Source organism: Schistocerca americana, chromosome 2 (genome assembly GCF_021461395.2).
Source record: "Schistocerca americana isolate TAMUIC-IGC-003095 chromosome 2, iqSchAmer2.1, whole genome shotgun sequence".
NCBI classification, from domain to species: Eukaryota; Metazoa; Arthropoda; class Insecta; order Orthoptera; family Acrididae; genus Schistocerca; species Schistocerca americana.
The window spans coordinates 129,962,081-129,982,643 of NC_060120.1; the positions used below are offsets into that span (position 1 = coordinate 129,962,081).

Genomic DNA, 20,563 nt, shown 5'->3' on the forward strand with positions numbered 1-20,563 from the left:
TTGAAGTTGATCAAATGCGAGAAAAATCTTTGTTGTTGGAAGAATGTTTTATAGGATCAACTGTAATTACTATGTAGTGAAGAAGTTAATTCTGCAGTGCCTCTAAGAAGTTTCTACAAAATTGTTAACAATAAGAAAATGTTTAAAAGAAATAAAAAGAAATGGGCACAACTCCCAGAAGTACACCTGCTTTATGGGCAAAACAACACATTTGTTCATGGCATAGTGGGTTGCATCTAAAAAACTAAAGATATCCTGATAGAAATAACTGGTAAAAGATTTTTATCTTTTACTTTTTTAGTCGGCATCCGAAATATAATGTTGGCACTATAAGTTAGTTCATATGTCATCAGACCTTACTTTTTATGTCTCTGTTACAGAATGACTTCTAATTTTCACCACTGGTATGTCTATTAGGCATCAAGAAACCTTGATTACCAACAACTACAAGGTTCAGTAGTTTGTCCTTGTCCTTCCTGGCACATTGTCAGTCAAAGTACAAGTTGTCTCCTTTGATAAGCTTATGTAGTGTGTGTTTCTGTCATTTTATTTAGGATTTCATTTTCCACTAATAGAATGTTAACATTTGTGGATAACAAGACATGCAAACATTTCTTCAACATATTTAACCTGCCTACTTTGCTGTCATTTTGAGGTTTGAAATAAAATAGTCTCCTGAGCTCAGCAACAAGTTGTAGTGTGTTTAGTAGTACTTAAAAGACCATTGAAAGTTGTTGTAAATGTGACAAGTTAACTTACATTATCAGGCAAAGTATTTTTAAACTTTTTAGTTTCTGCTAATCTGGATATCATGTCTACAGTGCCTTCTGCTTATACATGCCAAAGACTCTTCTTAGCATACTTGTCCTGTTAATAATTTATTTTTAGTATTTCATTTCTCTTTTATGACAGTTTGTAACTGCAAATTAGTTTATAATGCCACATTTTAAACAGAAGGATAATTTTGTTGTTTAAGTCAGACACATTATCAACAATATATTAGCAAGCAAAACTCTTTAATTTCTTTGCTGTACTTCTGAATTAGCTTATTTACACTCATTATTATAAAATCAAAGTTTATATATTTATGAATTGTCATTTATGATTAATATTTTGCAATGATTGTAATATTAATCATTCTTTTCTTTTACTGGTCCCTACTGCCTGTCTTGAGTGAATAGGTAAGAGAGCTACCATATGTTGTGGCTTGCTGAAGTTTTAAAATTATGATTTTTTTTCTTCAAATAGTAGTTTTCCAGTAAATAATGTTTGACTTTTTTAAGTTATTAAAGTGTTAAGCATGTTGTGCTGCAATTAATTTATTTTGTCTGCTCTCCAACACCCAACCAATTCTCTCCCTGTTCACATAACATTGAGTATACTGGTAATGCAATTAGATAACAATATAAAAGATTATGTGGTATTTCATAACCCAATGTAGTGTAGTGTAATCTAGTGTGAAATATTGCAACTTAGTGTGTTTCCCTATATGTATAACACAAACAATGAAAGGTATAAATACAGAATACATTTCAATAGGTAACAGTGTAATTTTTTTCATATATGGAAAGAAATGTTGTTTTGTACCTTTCATCAGGAAACAGAGAATGAGCAAGAAAAGACTATTAAGAGCAGCAAAAATTCCAATGTTTAAGAAAGTAAGTATCTACATATGTGTTCATTAGATACAATCTGTAAATAAATCCCAATAAATTGTGGAGATTGGATATTTCTGGTGAAGCCAGATATACTACACAAAAAAAGAAACTCCATCTCTCAACATCTAGTGATATCCAAAAAAAGAAACTCGACCCCCCATGATGCCTACAGGTCAATTCTGCATTGTATATGTGTGTACAGATACTTTTAACCAGATAATGTAAAAGCAACAGTTTTCCAAAGTGGCATTCCCTGTATTCCATGAAAGGAGGTGTAACAGAAAGTTCTGTTGTACCCATGGGAACAACCCTTATATACAAACAGTGCTATAGGAAACAAAAATTTTCCAAGGATCCTCTTTAGTCTTTCCTAATGTTTCAATAAAGGACACTTTTGATAACCTCATGAAAAGAAAACAAGTGATGTCAGGTAAGGTGAATGAAATGACCACAAAATAGGACCTTATCTCCCTTACTACCCTTTAAAAAAAACATGATGCAGGTGTTCATTTATAAGATGTGCAAAGTTAGTTGAGGTTTTGTCATGTTCGAACAATATGTGCACATGTTCCACAATGTAGGAGGTTGGTTTCTCAAAAACATAACATACTAAGATGTAAAACTTCCTGGCAGATTAAAACTGTGTGCCAGACCGAGACTCGAACTCGGGACCTTTGCCTTTCGCGGGCAAGTGCTCTACCATCTGAGCTACCGAAGCACGACTCACGCCCGGTCCTCACAGCTTTACTTCTGCCAGTATCTCGTCTCCTACCTTCCAAACTTTACAGAAGCTCTCCTGCGAACCTTGCAGAACTTCTGTAAAGTTTGGAAGGTAGGAGACGAGATACTGGCAGAAGTAAAGCTGTGAGGACCGGGCGTGAGTCGTGCTTCAGTAGCTCAGATGGTAGAGCACTTGCCCGCGAAAGGCAAAGGTCCCGAGTTCGAGTCTCAGTCGGGCACACAGTTTTAATCTGCCAGGAAGTTTCATATCAGTGCACACTCCGCTGCAGAGTGAAAATCTCATTCTGGATACTAAGATGTAGTTTTACAAACTATACTCCGCAAGCTATCTTAAGATTGCAGAATGTACTTTTCCTATCATTGTCACTCTTGCTATCCCCCCCCCTCCCCCCTTTTTCCCGCTATAGTAGCAAATGGTCTGGAGGAAAAAAGATTGTTGGTGAGCCTCTTTGTGGGCACATATTTCTCTCATTTTCTGTTCATGGTCTTTCCATAAGATATACATGGAAGAAAGCAATATAATGGTTGACTCTTCATAGGAATGTACCCTCTCAGAATCTGAACACACTGTGATGCACAAAACCCTTCTTGCAGTGTTTGTCATTGGAGTTGGTTGAGTGTCTCAGTGATGCTTTTTTACTACTAAATGAACTTATAGTGAAATGGGATGCGATTCTTCGGATCATCTCTCTTTTCACTATCTTGCATGAATCCCAATATTCAAGTACCAGTCCAAATAAGCTTTATGTTAACTACCTCCTTTGTGGATGGACTAAGTTTCCCTTGGATTCTTCCAATTAATCTCAGCTAGGCTTGTGGCTTACCTGCAACTAATTCTGTAGTCATTCTACTTTAAATCACTCTGTACACATACTCCCAGGTATTTAATGGATGTGATTACTTCCACTTCTTGTTGTGCAGTCAGGTTATCATACAATAATAGGTCTTTCTGCTTAGTTATGCACAAAATGTTACGCTTGTTCATGTTGAGAGCCAGCTGCCAATCCATGCACCATGTGTTGATCCTCTGCAGGTCTACCTGTTTTCACTACAATTTTCTAGTATTGCCACTTCTCTGTATGCAACAGCACCACCTGCGAAAAGGCTCATGTAACTTAATGATGTTATCCACAAGTTCATTTATTGTATTTTGAAAAGTAATCGCCCTATAACAGGCATTTGGGGTATACTGGAATACTTGTATGTCTGAAGATTTGTATCTGTTAAGAATGGAATGCTACATTCTGTTTGCTAGCTACTCTTTCAGTCCAATCACACAGCTGATTTGGTTTTCCATGTGCTCATATTTTCTTAAGTGCTGATATTTTTTTAAGTTCTAAGTAAGCAGATACGAGCCCAGTAACCAGTCATCAACTCTGTCTGCCCAAATTTTCACTGTTTCAATTTGCTCGTCCATACATAAAAATCATATCTGCTAATTCCATAACCTGCTACAATGCTACTTGACTAGGACTGATTTAACTATACACCCCAACTTGGTGCAGTCACAGATCTTTGCCAGGACTGGATATTTTCAAAGTAAATGTCATGCTGTCTGGAGTGCATTTGTCGAGTTTGATTCACTGTTCTTTGTTAACCATTGCACAGTTGATAATAAGGGTATTTTTACAGAAGAATTGATACAGTTCACTGCTAATTCTGTATCAGCGTTTTTCAAAACCAAAATAAATGCTAGTTATTTCAAAAATGATGTTACCCCATAAAGTGGGTGCCTTAAATAAAAATGTGCTAGGTCAAGGACTGCACAAAATTCTGTTTTTTTTTTTTTTTTTTTTTTATTGCAATGGTGTTATGTCACCTACTTGCTTTTGACATGCTGAATAGATATATATGTTTATGACAGTAGAAACATGCTTATGACACACTCTGCTCATTTTCTGATTACTTTTATATAATATACATCAATTTTCTGAAGTTTGCTGGTATACCACCAATGTCCTCATATCACTGTGCCATAAGAGATTCATAAAGACCAAATTATGACATCTTTAGATTCTCATTTATGACCACATCTGTTAGTTTCCACAAGAAGTAGCACACTGCGAACTATTGTCTTCCAGACTTTTCCAATATTTTCCCTCCAGTTTAATTTAGGACAGTTTTTAATTATTCCCAAAATTTTCCCCGATTTGCCTTATGCAGTTCTGTGGGGTGTGTCAAGCAATGTTGTGTTGTCTGCATAATGTACTATGGAATTAGCTTCTACATCTACATCTATCTACATGATTACTCTACAGCTCACAGTAAAGTGATTGTTAGAGTTTTGACAGTACCACTTTCAGACAATTTATTCACCGTCACATTCTTGAATACCACATGGGAAAAAGAGCACCTAAGTCTTTCAGTGGGAATTCTGATTTTGTTATAGCCTTTCCTTCCTATATAGGTGGGTGCCAACAAAATATTTTCACATTCAGAGGAAAAGTTGGTGATGGAAATTTCTTGAAAAACACCTTTGTTGTAGTGGTTGACACCCCAACTTGCTTCTCACATCCATGACATTATCTCCCCTATTTTGTGTTATATACAAAATAAGGTGCCTTTCTTTGAACTTTTTTGATGTCCTCCATCAGTCCCATCTGGTAAGGCTCCCATATCACAAAGCAACAGTCCAGAAGAGGACTAATGGTAATCTCTCTAGTAGATTTTCTAAGTGTTCTGCCATCTGTTTTCTTTCTCATGTATTAGCGTGATCTGTGTAAGTTTCCAGTCCTTGGGCACAGATCTTTCATAGGGCGTGTGTGTACTTGTATATGATTACTAAATATGGAACCATTTTATCAGCATACTCCAAAAATAACCTAACTGATATACTGTTTGGACCAGAAGCTTTGCCTTTATTGAGTGACTTAAGTTGCTTCATTATACTGAATGTATGTACTCCTAAATTATTCATGTTAGTTTGTGAAGGAATTTTGAAAAACCGTACTGAGTAACTCTGAATTAGTGGCCCTGTCATCAGTAGCATTACCTTTGCTATCACAAGATGTAGGTATTCACTGCTTCTTGCTGCTGGTGTGCTTCAGGAAAAGTTGGTGATGGAAATTTCTTGAAAAACACCTTTGTTGTAGTGGTTGACACCCCAACTTGCTTCTCACATCCATGACATTATCTCCCCTATTTTGTGTTATATACAAAATAAGGTGCCTTTCTTTGAACTTTTTTGATGTCCTCCATCAGTCCCATCTGGTAAGGCTTCCATATCACAAAGCAACAGTCCAGAAGAGGACTAATGGTAATCTCTCTAGTAGATTTTCTAAGTGTTCTGCCATCTGTTTTCTTTCTCATGTATTAGCGTGATCTGTGTAAGTTTCCAGTCCTTGGGCACAGATCTTTCATAGGGCGTGTGTGTACTTGTATATGATTACTAAATATGGAACCATTTTATCAGCATACTCCAAAATTAACCTAACTGATATACTGTTTGGACCAGAAGCTTTGCCTTTATTGAGTGACTTAAGTTGCTTCATTATACTGAATGTATGTACTCCTAAATTATTCATGTTAGTTTGTGAAGGAATTTTGAAAAACCGTACTGAGTAACTCTGAATTAGTGGCCCTGTCATCAGTAGCATTACCTTTGCTATCACAAGATGTAGGTATTCACTGCTTCTTGCTGCTGGTGTGCTTCAGGAAAAGTTGGTGATGGAAATTTCTTGAAAAACACCTTTGTTGTAGTGGTTGACACCCCAACTTGCTTCTCACATCCATGACATTATCTCCCCTATTTTGTGTTATATACAAAATAAGGTGCCTTTCTTTGAACTTTTTTGATGTCCTCCATCAGTCCCATCTGGTAAGGCTCCCATATCACAAAGCAACAGTCCAGAAGAGGACTAATGGTAATCTCTCTAGTAGATTTTCTAAGTGTTCTGCCATCTGTTTTCTTTCTCATGTATTAGCGTGATCTGTGTAAGTTTCCAGTCCTTGGGCACAGATCTTTCATAGGGCGTGTGTGTACTTGTATATGATTACTAAATATGGAACCATTTTATCAGCATACTCCAAAAATAACCTAACTGATATACTGTTTGGACCAGAAGCTTTGCCTTTATTGAGTGACTTAAGTTGCTTCATTATACTGAATGTATGTACTCCTAAATTATTCATGTTAGTTTGTGAAGGAATTTTGAAAAACCGTACTGAGTAACTCTGAATTAGTGGCCCTGTCATCAGTAGCATTACCTTTGCTATCACAAGATGTAGGTATTCACTGCTTCTTGCTGCTGGTGTGCTTTGCAAACAACCAGAACCTCTTTAGATGTTCTGTCAGATTTTGAGATAGAGTGAAAACTATCTCACAATGAAGTACAGTCTAAATTTTACAAATGATAGAGATTTTGCATTCTTTTAAATCTGGCATGCTCTACTTGTTTGTTCTATAACAGAACCCTAACCTGTTTTGTGTACCATAGGGGAACTATTCCATCTCTTACTAATTTTTATAGTGTGAAAATCTGAATTCCCATGAACACTATTTCTCTGAATTTAAACTAAATGTACTCTTATGCTTACACGGTTACTTTGGAAGCAGTGGAGACTGTCTGTAAGGGAGGTGTCAAGCAAATTTTCATCCAGTTTTTAAATAAATATGTTTTGCATTTATTTTGGATGGTTTTGGATGTTACAGTATTCGGTCTCATTACAACGGCCTTGTGGTCACTAATTCCTGTTTCCATCATGTTGCTCCCTATTTGAACAGGATTATTTGTTGCAAAGAGGTCTAGTTTGTTATTGCACCCATTTACACTTTGGAAACATGTACTTTTGCCAACATATTTGGGGTAGATTGAAGTTACTACCAGCTATAACTGTATACATGGGATTGTAAACTGTTAATTAAACTAAACTCTGCCCAGGTGGGCCATGAAAGCCCAATGGTACCAACCTGCTACCAATAGGCATCATTGCATGCAGATGTGGAGAGGCATATGGTCAGCACACTGCTCTCCCGGCTGTATGCCAGTTTACGAGTCCTGAGCCACTACTTCTGTCAAGTAGCTCCTCAGTTTGGCTCACAGGGGCTGAGTGCACCCTGTTTGCCAACAGCACTCAGCAGACTGGATGGTCATCCATCCAAGTGCTAGCCCAGCCCAACAGTGATTAACTTCAGTGATCTGACGGGAACCGGTGTTATCATTGTGGTAAGGCTGTTGGCAAACCATTAATTGCAACAATGAAAAAAAAGTGAACCTAGAACCAAATCCTACAGCAAATGCTCCAAATTTCCTTTATTCAGCATCTATTGTAATTGAGATGAATTGTCCTCTGTTTATTGTGCAGATCAAGGTAGGTTGATATTGTGGTCTTCAGTTTGAAGACTGTGTTGGTGCAGTTCTCCACACCAGTCGTCCTGTACCAGCCTCTTCATCTCTAACCACTATGAACTACATCCATTTTGTATTCAAAGCCTCAGTCTCCCTTTGCAATTTTTAACCACCCCTGCACACACACAAGCACGCATGCGTGCGCGCAAGGACACGGACATGCGCATGCACACACTGATGCCTCAGGTTGTGTCCTATCAACTAATTCCTTATTTTGGTCAAGGTATGCCATAAATTTTTTTGCATTTTGACTCAATACCACCATTCATTATTCAATTTACCCATATAATCTTCAGCATTCTTCTGTAGCATCATGTTTCAAAAGCTTCCATTCTCTTCTTTTCTGAACCAGTTATCATCCACATCTCACTTCTCTTCAAGACTACACTCCAGGCAAATACCTTCTGAAAAGGGTTCTTGAAACTTAAAAGTTATATTGTGTGTTAATAAACTCTCCTTTTTCAGAAATTCCTATCATATATTAAAAAAATCCACGTCTTCAGAGATGCTTTTCTTGCTGTTGCTAATCTGCATTTTGTGTCCTCTCTATTTTGACCACTAGCAGTTCTTTTGCTGCCCAATTACCAAAAGTCAGCTACTATTTTTAGTGTATCATTTTTAATCTAATTCCTTCAACACTGCATAATTTAATTTTACTATATTCGATATTTGTTGATATTCATTCTCATTTTCAAGATGCTATCTGTTCTGTTCAAGTAGTCTTCCAAGTCCTATGCTGTGTCTGAACTTAAATTCCCTTTCCATATTTCTCCTTAGTTTCCTTTACTGCTTGTTCACTGTACAGATCGAATAACACAGGGGATAGGCTGCAATGCTATCTCACTCCCTTGTCAATACAGCTCCTCTTTCATGTTCTTCAATTCATACATACTTTCTAAATAAGTTGTAAATAATCTTTCACTCCCTATATTTTATCCTTGCCACTTTTAAAATTCAAAGAATACAGTCAAGTCAACATAGTCAAAAGCTTTCACTAAATTTACAAATGCTGTGAACACAGAATTGTCTTTCTTCAGCCTATCTTCTAAGATAAGACATAGGGTCAGTGTTTCCTCGCATGTTCCTACATTTCTCTGGAACCCAAACTGGGAAAAAATTTAAAAAAAAAAGGGGGGGGGGGGGGGGGTGGATAGTCGGAAGCGAAAAAGGAGGAGAGTGGGGGAGGAGAGGAAAAGGAGGAGGGCAGAAAAGGAGGGAAGCGGAAAATGAGGGAAGCAGGGAAGAGTAAAGGATGAACAGGTACGTTGGCAGAGGATGGCACACAAAGACAATGAGGAAAAGTGAGAGGGGAGGAGGTGACAGGACAAGAGGGTAGACACTGTTGGGTGCAGAGTGTGGGATGTGTAGGATACTGCAGGTTGAGGCCAGGATAATTTTGGGGGCGGAGAATTTATTCTAAGGATAATTCCAACCTGTGCAATTCTGAAAAGAATCCAGATGGCCTGGGGTGTGAAGCAGCCATTGAAATCAAGCATTTTTCACAGCTTGTTGTGCCACAGGACTGTCTACTTTGCTTTCAGCCACAATTTGGGGGTGACCGTTCATCCTGGTGGACAGCTGGTTAGTAGTCATACTAATATAAACCAGCTACAAAAGGGCATCCAGGGGTGTTGGGTTTGTGAATTTCGGGAAGCACATAGAAGGTGGGTGCACAGTGTGCCATGAGGATGAGTAGGGAAATGGATTCAGGAGAGGGATTCTGGGAAGGGCCTAAGGCTTTAAGCAGGGACTGGAGGTTATGCGGGACTTTTGGATGGGACAGTACTCTTCAGACAGTACTCTTCTCTCCCCATACCCGTACCCTCCTATCCCCCCCCCCCCCCCTTTCCTGCCCCATTCCAGATTTTCTGTTCACATGACTCTCATATTCCAGTCAGAGCTGCTGGTGATGGCAGCCAAGTGCGCATGAGGTGTGCTTGCTTGCGTGAATGTGTTTATGTTTTATTTGCTGAGGAAGGCTTTGGCCTATAGCTGTATGTGTCTTTTTGTTGTGCCTGTCTGCAACTCAACAGGTCATCTTTACAGCTATCTGTCATATTAAGGAAGTTTCCATTGTTTGGAGAACTACATTTCAATGCTTCCTAACATTTCAGTGCTTTCTTTAAAATGTGCCTCTAATTAATTTTGATTCAAAGGCTCTTCATAAATATGCCAGGACACTCATAATACACAAGTGTTAACTCTTTTCTTTCCAAACAGGTTTGTCAACGTGTCTCAAGGCTTGACATACCTTCCATTAGATATCTGAAAACCCATGCCTTTGTAATGTAATCATGTCTTGGTTGGCATATCAAGACAGGATTATCTACCTAGTTCTTTAATCGTGCCCTACAAAGCAGTTGCTCTGATTAGGATCCTAGGTCAATTACTGAAAACTTTCCATATTCCAACATTTTTCATAAATCTTAACTGTAAACAGTTCCTTCACCACTATCATTTACAAACTTATTTCTCTAGATGTGTGACTTACTATCGCATTTGCTTCATTTGAATGTTGTATATCTTTTCCACTGTCTTCATTTTATTTCATTTCTTACATAACCAGAAAAGGAACCTACCCTAGACATGTTCTCTCTACTGTTGCCTGCATCTTTTATTACATTTTGTATCTTCTTTATGGAGAAAGCAAGATGATCACATATAATAGAAATCAGATAACAAGCTTTCGTATAATTGTCCCTCATGGAAAAGAAGAAAAAATACCAACAGAGAAGGAGTACAAATGGAGTTGTATTTTGAACACTGCTATGTACAATGTTTTCACCCGCCTTGAACTAAGTGAGGTGGGCACTGTACTAATATTCAAGAGGAAAGGGCTCAAATCCCCATCCAGATGTAGGTTTTCAATAGTTTCAATAAGCTGTTTAAGGCAAAATGCCAGAATGCTTCCTTTAATCTACATCCACCCATACTCTGTAAACCACTCTGAAGTGCATGGCAGAGGTAAGGAAAGCGCTAATTACCTTTCCTCCTATTGCCTCATCTGAGCTTGTGCTGCATCTGCAATGGGATTATTGATTGTTCCTTAACCTGCCTTGAAGTTTCATTTGAGTATACACTTGTGAAATCATGTTGTAACTTTATTGTTCTTCACACACACACACACACACACACACACACACACACACACACACACACAGTGTCTCTCTCTCTCTCTCTGCACCGAGCGAGGTGGCGCAGTGGTTAGCACACTGGACTCGCATTCGGGAGGACGACGGTTCAATCCCGTCTCCGGCCATCCTGATTTAGGTTTTCCGTGATTTCCCTAAATCGATTCAGGCGAATGCCGAGATGGTTCCTTTGAAAGGGCATGGCCGATTTCCTTCCCAATCCTTCCCTAACCCGAGCTTGCGCTCCGTCTCTAATGACCTCGTTGTCGACGGGACGTTAAACGCTAACCACCACCACCTCTCTCTCTCTCTCTCTCTCTCTCTCTTTCTGCAAGCTAGTGTTCGATACTCTCTCCTTTTCGGATGAACTACACTTTCCTAAAATTCTCCCAGTAAATCAGAGTCAACCATTTACCTTCTCTACTACAATCCTTAAAATGCTCGTTCCATTTTATATTGCTTTGCAAAGTTTCACCTAGATATTTAATTCGTGTAACTGTGTTGAGCAACACATTACCAATATGGTATTTGAGTATTAAAGGATTGTTTTTCCTACTCGTCTGCATTAACTTACTTAGATCTAGCTTCCATTCATCACATCAACTAAAAAGTGTGTCTAAGTAATCTTGTATCCTTCTGAGTCACTCAACGACAATGTCTTCCCGTACATCACAACATCATAATCAAACAGGTGCAAATTGCCGCTTACCCTGTCCGTCAGATAATTTTGTGCCCAGGGGCACTCCTGATGATACCTTTCTCCATGACAAACACTCACCAACAAGGATGGCATACTGGATCCTGTTACTTAAGAAGTCAACAAGCCACTCACATATCAGGGAACCTAATCATTATACTCATAGCTTCGTTAACAGTATTCAGTGGGCCACTGTGTCAAATACTTTTTGGAAATCTAGGGATATGGAATCTGCCTGTTGCCCTTTATCCATGGTTCGCAGAATGACGTGTTAGAAAGGGTAAGCGATTTTCACATGAGCGATGCTTTTTAAAACTGTGTTGGTTTGTGGACAGAAGCTCCTCCTCCTTACGGAAAGTTATTACATTCAAATGAGAACATGTTCAAGAACTGTGCATCAAACCAAGTTAAGAATAATGGCCAGTAATTTTGTGGGTCCATTCTTTTATCCTTTTTATATAGAGGAGTAGTCATCTACGCTTTTTCCAGTTGCTTGGAACTTTGAGATGGGTGAGAGATTCATGATAAATACAAGCTAAGTAAAGGGCCACTACCATATACGACTTTCTGTAAAACTTATTTGAGACTCCATCCAGACCTGGTGACTTACTTGTTTTCAACTCTTTCAGTGGCAGAATAAAATTTAGCACATGAGTACAATACACATCATATATCAGGGTATAAGAGAGAGAACTGGGCATACACAGTTGAATACCCAAGTTCATACATTCATTTTAGTTCATATAATTTCACCGCATGTGCAATATGAACTGTGACACTGTATCCTTTTTCATGCATCAGACAATTTTTGTTCTGTTGCCCCTTTTACTCATAATACAGTATAGATAAAGGCAAATTATACACCATGAGTTGTAAAAGTCTAGCCAGTTCAATGTCACAGTTCATGAATCACTTGATTCTGTACTTGAAAGAAATGTTTATGGAAGACGTATCCCTTTAACTATCTTACCAATTCTTGCAGTATTGTGTAGTGTTTAACATTTCTTTTTCTTTTCTTAATGTAGAATTGTTGCATGGTTTTCATTTATGTGTAGTAGTTTTAAATCTTCAATTCTGAACTGAACGATTAAAGTTGTCTGCTTTATGAACTACCAAATTAACAAGAATAGTCTTTACAGATATTATAATACAGTGTTAGAAGAAATTGCAATACCAAAAGTAATGTAGAGTAATGAAATTTCTGGAATACCATGTTAACAGAATCTTCCACCGGTTCTTGGTAGAACAACATATGATAAATGAAAAGCACCAGTTTGCTTTTGTTCTACATGATCGAGCAGGCCAAGGCAACATGCTGATACTCTGTAAAGGGTGTTCGGATACAACAGCGATATGTGGATGAGTGTTATCCTGTTGGATGCTTTTCATTTATTATTTCTGTAATACAGTTGTCTAGGTAACATATTTAAGTGAATAACATTGCAACATCGTAGGTCAGTGTAAGTGTGAGATAAGCCATTGCAAATGTGAAATGCTGGTACATTAATAACCGATGTAAAGGGTGTTGGGATACAACAGTGATATGTGGATGAATGTTATCCTGTTGGAAAATACCCCATGGAGTGCTGTTCATGAATGGCAGCACAGGTTGACTCACCAGATTGGCATACAAATTTGCAGTAATTGGTGTGTGGAATAACCACAGAGTGCTCTGTCTGTCTTACAAAATCACACCCTAGACCATAACTCCTCGTGTAGGTACAATTTGTCCTGAAATCAACATACTTCTAGATACCAGTTCTCAAATTATCTGAGTGGAGTAACTGGTTTTCAGCAGACCATGCAAGAGGCGTCTCAACAGTAAATATTCAGCTGACATTTTATTAGTTTTTTCAACACTTTCATCTCTATATGTCTACCAACTCAATACTCCTGTACTTTGTTTGCTTATCATTAATGAGTTAATGTGGGTTGATATGAATAGACAAATCATTGGAACAATTTAATGTCAACCTTTGATCGTAATACTAAATTTCATTGCAGTGCATACCTTTCGAGCCCCTACATGGATAGGCGGGTCTTCCAACTGAAGAATGGCTGGAGCTGAAGATAGAGGAATCTACGCTGCCGTCATTGTGTCATGTGCTGGAGTATTATAAACAACCAGTACATCTTGATAAATGACTCACTTTTGCACAGCATTCATTTATTAAGAGAAGAACAGTAATGTCTTATAATTATTTTTCCAGCATCTGATAGTGACAAGTACATGGTGCTATTAATAGCTGCATAAAGACTCTATTTTGTTATGTGAATAATAACATGAAAATGTGCTGGCTTGAATGAAATATTGCTTGTACTGCCTGACATGCTATTTTGCCCTTAAATATTCACTGAAAGGACTTGATAACAGTTTTACTGTATTTTAATAAATTGTACACAAAAATGAAAAGAAAATATTGTATTACTTCAGAAAACTTATGCTTGAGAAGACATGGAGTAAGTTATATAACATTGCTTTTGTACACACAAATTTCTATAATGTAACAAAACTAAAGTAATTAAGATATTCAAATGCTCTTTGTACCTTTTTTGTTTTGATACTTAAAGTTTATTTGACATAGAAAGCAGAATTTTTGTTAAAAATGTATCTTTCTATAGTTTTGATCATTAACACATTTAGCAAGAAGCTGCAGGCAACTGAGAGGTATCCAAAATGTGGGGTTCCTACTCTTATAAACAATGTAATTATTTTAAACCAGTTTTGGGAGGGCTTTTAAAATGTTGTAGTAAATGCTTATTTTTATGTACTTACTAACATCTATTCGAAATGCAGTATTTGGAACTGCGAACTGCTGTGTTTGTTCACCACCACCCCACCACCATCTTCATTTTATACATAAATGAGAATGTAACAATTTGTTCACTCTTGTTTTGTGTTTTTACTCATTTGCATCCTCAGCATCACATTAATTTCTCAAGTAATTTAAATGTTTTATTCATCTTCACACAGATTTTTAATTTTATTTTGTTGTAGCAATGCAGCAGCATTGTAAATATTGCTGATTTAAATTTAATGCGTGAGGAACTCCATTAAATTCAAATTCTTTAAACAGCAAAGATAACTGCAGCATATATTGCCTACTCAGAGACATTGAAATAAATGTTTGTTGCTTTTAAGTGCACAATTTATCTTACCTGCATGTATATATTGGAACTGTAAACAGTAAGGTATTAAATAATATATGTGCAGTTATCTGTGAATATCTTGTTTGTAGTGTGGTTCATTTTTCTCAAACAGTGACCACTAAGCCTTTTAAATTATATGCAGGCATTTAGGCTTCTTCAGACTCTCGCTGTCCATTTTGAGATAAGTTTTCTTCTTCATTCCAGTGAAACTGAAATGTCCTGTAGTTTCTATTTGTGTTCACATTCCTAAAATAAAACTCTGTTTAAGATCTGTTATACTTAAATCACTACCATTAAACATCTCTCTTAAAGAACAAATGCATCTCTGAAAAATGTGTTTGAGGGACTACATTCATTTTTAATTACACCAAGTTATTTGTAAAACTAAGAAGCCATTTTAATTTAATTGTATAGATAAAAAAATCTACTCACCAAGCAGCAGTAGAAAACACACACAAAAAATTGTTGTAATTAGGCAAGCTCTCGGAACCACTGGCTCCTCCTTCAGGCAGTGGGGTTGAAGGGGAAGGATGAAGGAAAAAGACTGGTCGAGTCCTTCCTTCTCATCATGTGCATTAAATTGCCTCTGACCAGCAGACCTGGGTGACTTCCTGAAATCTACCTCTTTTTCAAGTCAGCTCCAGTCCTTTTCCTTCACCACTCTTCCTTCCCCTTCAACCCACTGCCTGAAGAAGGAGCCACTGGCTCCAAAAGCTTGCCTTATAACCGTCTTTTATGTGTGTGTTATGCCGCCACTTGGCGAGTAGATTTTTTTATCTATCCAACTAAATTATTATGTCAAAATTGATTGTTTTTGTTTTTATAAGAAGCCATTATGTACTTCTGTTTGCTTCAATTTGCTGGAAATGACTTAATGTGATAACCATAAAGCAATTATTTCAAACTGTCTTTTGAAAGTTTTTCAATTCTAATGGACATAGACTACATACACTGATTATCGGAACGTTTACCAGTGCTTGCCTCTTTGGTGTTGGCAGTAATATATTTATATGATTTGTAAGGGACCATGGTACCGTAAATAAGGTATTTGCTGAAACCATGGACTTTCCTGCCACTGACCAGTGCAAAATGCTTATGGTGGCTTTGAAATTTTAATTTTCCTGTATTTGTGAAATAGTATGTATCATAAATTGTTATAAATGCAAGTGTTGCTTTATGTATGATTCTATTGAGTTTCCATCAGTTATTTTGATGGAAATATATTTTAATGTGTACAGATTTATTAATGCAATACAATTTTAATATTAAACTGTTTGCTAAAAACTTATGTTTTTCATTTATTGTATTAAAACACATTCAGTTTATTATTTCCTTCCTTTTTTGGTTTTATCTCCATCAGAGCAGGGAGCATTTGGGATCATGCATTCCAAGAAAGTAAAAAACATAATTTCGTTTAATGTAACCCATTTTTAATTATTTTTGTCCACTGTGACATCCTAGTTCTCAGTTAGTTTAGTGCCTTCTGTGATCCAAATGGGAACTAGGTTTATGTGTCTCCTTAACTTTCTGAGGACCTCTAGCTGTTCAACCTCTCCACAGTTCCATACACATGGTTTCAGGTCCAATCAAAAGTGGAATTGCCAAAACTTTCGTTTAGTTGCAGTAACAGGATCTTCTGCATAAAGAACTCTAGTTTCAGAATACAATAGCTGATTGTTAAGGTAATTATGTACTAGGATAGCTAGTATGCTGCTTTGGCAGAGAGGTTTTTCTGTATGGTACATTACCTTGAATTGCTCTATAAAGCTACAAACTTCATTGTAAGCAGATTCAGTTAATAATTACTTATAACCACATACACTGTTATTATCAGTGTCATACAAGATTTATACAAACCACTACTACCTGCTTTTAAATTAAAAAAAAATAAAATAAAAAATCAAGCTCAGTATGTTAACTTGTGGATCTGTCCACAAGGTGACTTCGGACACTGAAGTTTTTCTGTTCTGTAAAAGATAACTTTTATAGACAGCACTTAATATTTAATTTCACAGGAAACTTGACACAAAAAATGAAATCATTATTGCATAATATACCAGAAAGCAGGTATTTATACTGTATGCTAAAGCAGGCAAGACATGAAAAGAAAACTTATTACAGTCCAAGTCCAAGGAAGATTCTTGTGGCAATGGATACAGATAAAATCCATAAAGCAAACTAGTCGTAATTTTTTTAAAAAATGCAGATTTTATTCTAAAAGGCAAACTGAGATCATTGTGAAACACTGGCATAGATAAACACAGAGTTGTCTGTGTCTAACTTTTTATCAAACACAACCACTGGCTCAGGCAGTACACTGCCACAAACCTAATGCTAGGCAGCTGCAGTGTCCCAGCTGGATGTTGCAGCAATTACTCAGATCAGTTATGTAGTTTACATGTCTAGGCAAGGTGATTAAATTATCCCCCCCCCCCTTGAACTGGCTCAGTCTGATGTGGGGAAGCTGGTGTCACTGTGTGGCGTATGTAGGGTGCCAGTAATGGGCCATCCCATGAAGGAAAGAGGCAGTGGTGATACTGGCATGGGCATTGTCTTTGAGTGATATGTCAGGAGAGCCTATCAGAAGTCCCTGAAGGCAGTTGGCTGTCCTGGGGATCATGATGGTTCTTAGAATAGGTTGGTGAGAGTAGCCAGCCCAGATGGCACAAGTGCAGCCGATTCTGATGTTGCTGCAGTGTGGTGTTGTTCTCCTCTCACTCCGTTGGAGCACACTCATTCTGTTGGGGCATCCTATCAGTAACTCAAGGAGTGTCCAATCATGGTGGCAATGAAGCAGCTCAGCCACACTGCAACCATGGGTAGGAATAGCACCATATGTAGTTAGAAAATTATGTAAAGCTCTTTCAGAAGTGTCCTTACACAATTTTTTTATAAGCATTGGGAGTTTAAAAGTGTGCACAGATCTCTCCAAACTGTCACTTGATTTGGCTTGAAATAGGGGAATGGTTAGATCTTTGATGCCAATGTGTGTCCAGAAGTGTTTAGAAACTGTTTCCACAACTTGTGGCCCATCATTAGTCTTTAGAATATATCCTGAATGGGGAAGAACTTACATAAAGTCATAGAGATGGCTTTCATGGTGGTATGCTGTTGCTTGACCACATATGAGAAATGGGGGTATGGATTAATCACAACTACCCCAAAAAGGTCCAGCAACATCAGTGTGGAGGTGTTCTCAATATTGATAAGGGTTCCAGCCACAAGGAAGTGTTTGTGGAGATAGTGGTTGATGTGTACATGCAACTTAGTGCTTTGCTAAGAATAGAAATCTTGCCTTTTACATTGCTGTGCCCTACGACATGATGTGAAAATTTTCCAAGGTTTGATTGATGTGACAGTCTATTTGGAGGCACACATTTTCTTGGCTACAGTTCTCTGGATCATGTCACTTGGCAATATACATAACATTTATACAGTTGAACAATGTGTAGGTGGTAATAAATGAAATATTGGGAACTGAGAAATACGAACCCCAGCACAAGAGCCAGAGTATAATGAGGAAGCTTGGATTTTGGCCCAAAATGGAAATGTAAAAGTTTTTGGTTAGTAAATAGGTGAAATTTGTTGCTATATAAAATATTTCGCATTTATGTACACCAGAAACAATGTCTAGGACATCCTTTTCCATTTGAAAATATTGATATTGTGTTGATGACAAAATTTTTTATGCTTCTTGGCCTTTTGGAACCACTTGGAAATTTTTATGTGATAAGGATTCCACCAATTTCATACAAAGAGGTATCAGCTGCTAGCACCAGGGAAAAACCTGATTCATGTCACTAGATAGGGTGCCAATTTCAGCTTCTATTCTAGTCGCTGAAGCACTTCTTTATAAATATCCAAGTTTTGCTGCTATGGAAACACAGTATGAGAGTCAAGAAGGAAAAACAGTTCACTCATCTTAAAAATTAAGATGATAACACAGTTTTAAGGTATAGAAATTTGGAAACTGATGTTCTGAATTACACACTGAAATAAATACAAGGCATTAGCTATCTCATTTGCCGGCAACAGAGTTAAAGAAAAATTACTGGGAAAGTTTATAGAATGGCACACAACTTCATTAATTTATTTCACAGTAACAAACACAAAAAATACAGGGGTGACTTGAGTTCTGCAACAGTAGGTGTCACCTCATATGTATGTAATTCTATTTCCGAAACAAAACATAAAATCATTGACTATTAAGCAAAATTATTTTTGTCAGAAACTTCTAATCAGAACATTGTGTAGCTTCACACTACGGAGTCTCATTTCACTGTGATTATCTAGGGGGGGGGGGGGGGGGGGGGATTTTTTAAATATGTTTATTCATCTAAAAAATAAAAAAAGAAATCATTCATCGTGTCCTGCAAAGCTGAGATAATTAAGAGTTTTTCAAATTAAAAATAGAGGTTTGTCTAATGCTTTCTCTCCCAATTCCCGCTTTGAGCAGATAAACTTGATCACTGGATATAATGGACGTGCCACTTCTATTTTTCCCGTTCAAGATACCAGTACTAGAAACTTTAGAACATTGTGAAATTTGCCGAAAGTGGCACGTCAGTTTTTTGTTCACTTTCCCAGCCAAATACACAGTGAAAGAAACTGGATGAGTTATGTAATTATATTCGTTATTTATTACAATGGCTGAGCATTTAGCACTAGTAGCTGCACCAATCTGAATGTGCATTAAAAATCTCTTGAAAGCAGCTTCACACTGCTGTGTTGATATTCTGCTCTTCCGCACGACTTGTCACAGCATTGAAAAACATTTCCAGCAGGTCTTCACTCAGTTTATATGCCAGTACGAAAGTCCCTCGTGGTGCAGTTCTGCTTCTGACAGCGTCATACACAACTAAAGACGAATACAGACGGTTAATTTGTTGAGTGAACCAGTGAAGTTCCCTTAGGAGATTCTTTTAACGTAAATAGGCAATATTTTCTTGCTTTACATACCAGCATCACTATATTGAGGCAAAAACCATAAGATATAAACGCTTATTTTTCTTAAAATCAGACATAATGGGTTTAAATGGATGTCAGTTCTTATAAAAATATAACAATATATTTCACACCTTTTGTTGAAGAGCCGTCAGAATAGTAATGCTGCTGCTTTTTTCCTTTATGGCTGTGGAACCAGCGGACTAAAAAACTTATAGTGCAACAAAAACAAGTATTCACTGAAGAACTGTAATTCTGTTGCTTGTAAGAATGACTTGGCCATATGTTAAAACGATAACCATCGCATTAATATTACGAATTTCGGAGAAATTGGGGTAATCATAATACTAAATGTTTCACAGCAATAAGGAAAATTGTGTAGTTGTTAAAATCAATTCTTGATTTCAGCTATAGATGAGAAAAAACGAATAAATGTCAACTCCACTCTACAGTCTACACAGCTCGCAATAACAGAATGTCAGCGTCCTGCCTCGAATCATCTGACTTAGGTGTTGCTTTCAGTCGGGGTCAAGCAGATTTCTCACTGACCCCAGTATCAGTGTCATGACGTCACGAACAGTCTATATTAACAATAGTGACGTCTACTGAAATGGATGTCACCACGATCTTGGAAGACTGGAATGCGGTTGTAGGGGAAAGAGAAGACGAAAGAGTTACAGGAGAATATGAGTTTAGCGATATCAATGTGAGGGAAGGAAGATTAATTGAGTTGTGAGACAAATTTCAGGTACTAATGGCGAATACTTTCTTCAAGAATCATAAGAAGAGGAGGTTTACTTGGAAAAGGCCCAAAAATATGGGAAGATTCCAACTGGATCATGGTCAGACAGATTCTGAAATCAGATACGAGATTGCAAGGTATACCCAGGAGCA

At 37.4% G+C, this 20,563-nt stretch overlaps 1 protein-coding gene and 1 pseudogene across 5 annotated transcripts in view; one reads left to right on the plus strand and one right to left on the minus strand.

Annotated features, from left to right (window-relative positions):
- The window catches only part of LOC124596504 (phospholipid transfer protein C2CD2L), a 575,969-nt gene extending 559,960 nt beyond the window's left edge, over window positions 1-16,009 (plus strand). For 4 of the 5 annotated variants that reach the window (XM_047135662.1, XM_047135663.1, XM_047135665.1 and 1 more), the window contains one exon: window positions 13,580-16,009. In XM_047135662.1, coding sequence (XP_046991618.1) covers window positions 13,580-13,643 — 64 coding nt within the window. In that variant the 3' untranslated portion in view covers window positions 13,644-16,009. Of the gene's footprint in view, window positions 1-1,153; window positions 1,182-13,579 lie in introns of all 5 variants that reach the window. The other variant, XM_047135664.1, reaches the window with a different exon arrangement.
- On the minus strand, window positions 7,461-7,578 carry LOC124596954 (annotated as a pseudogene).
- Window positions 16,010-20,563: the final 4,554 nt, after the last annotated feature.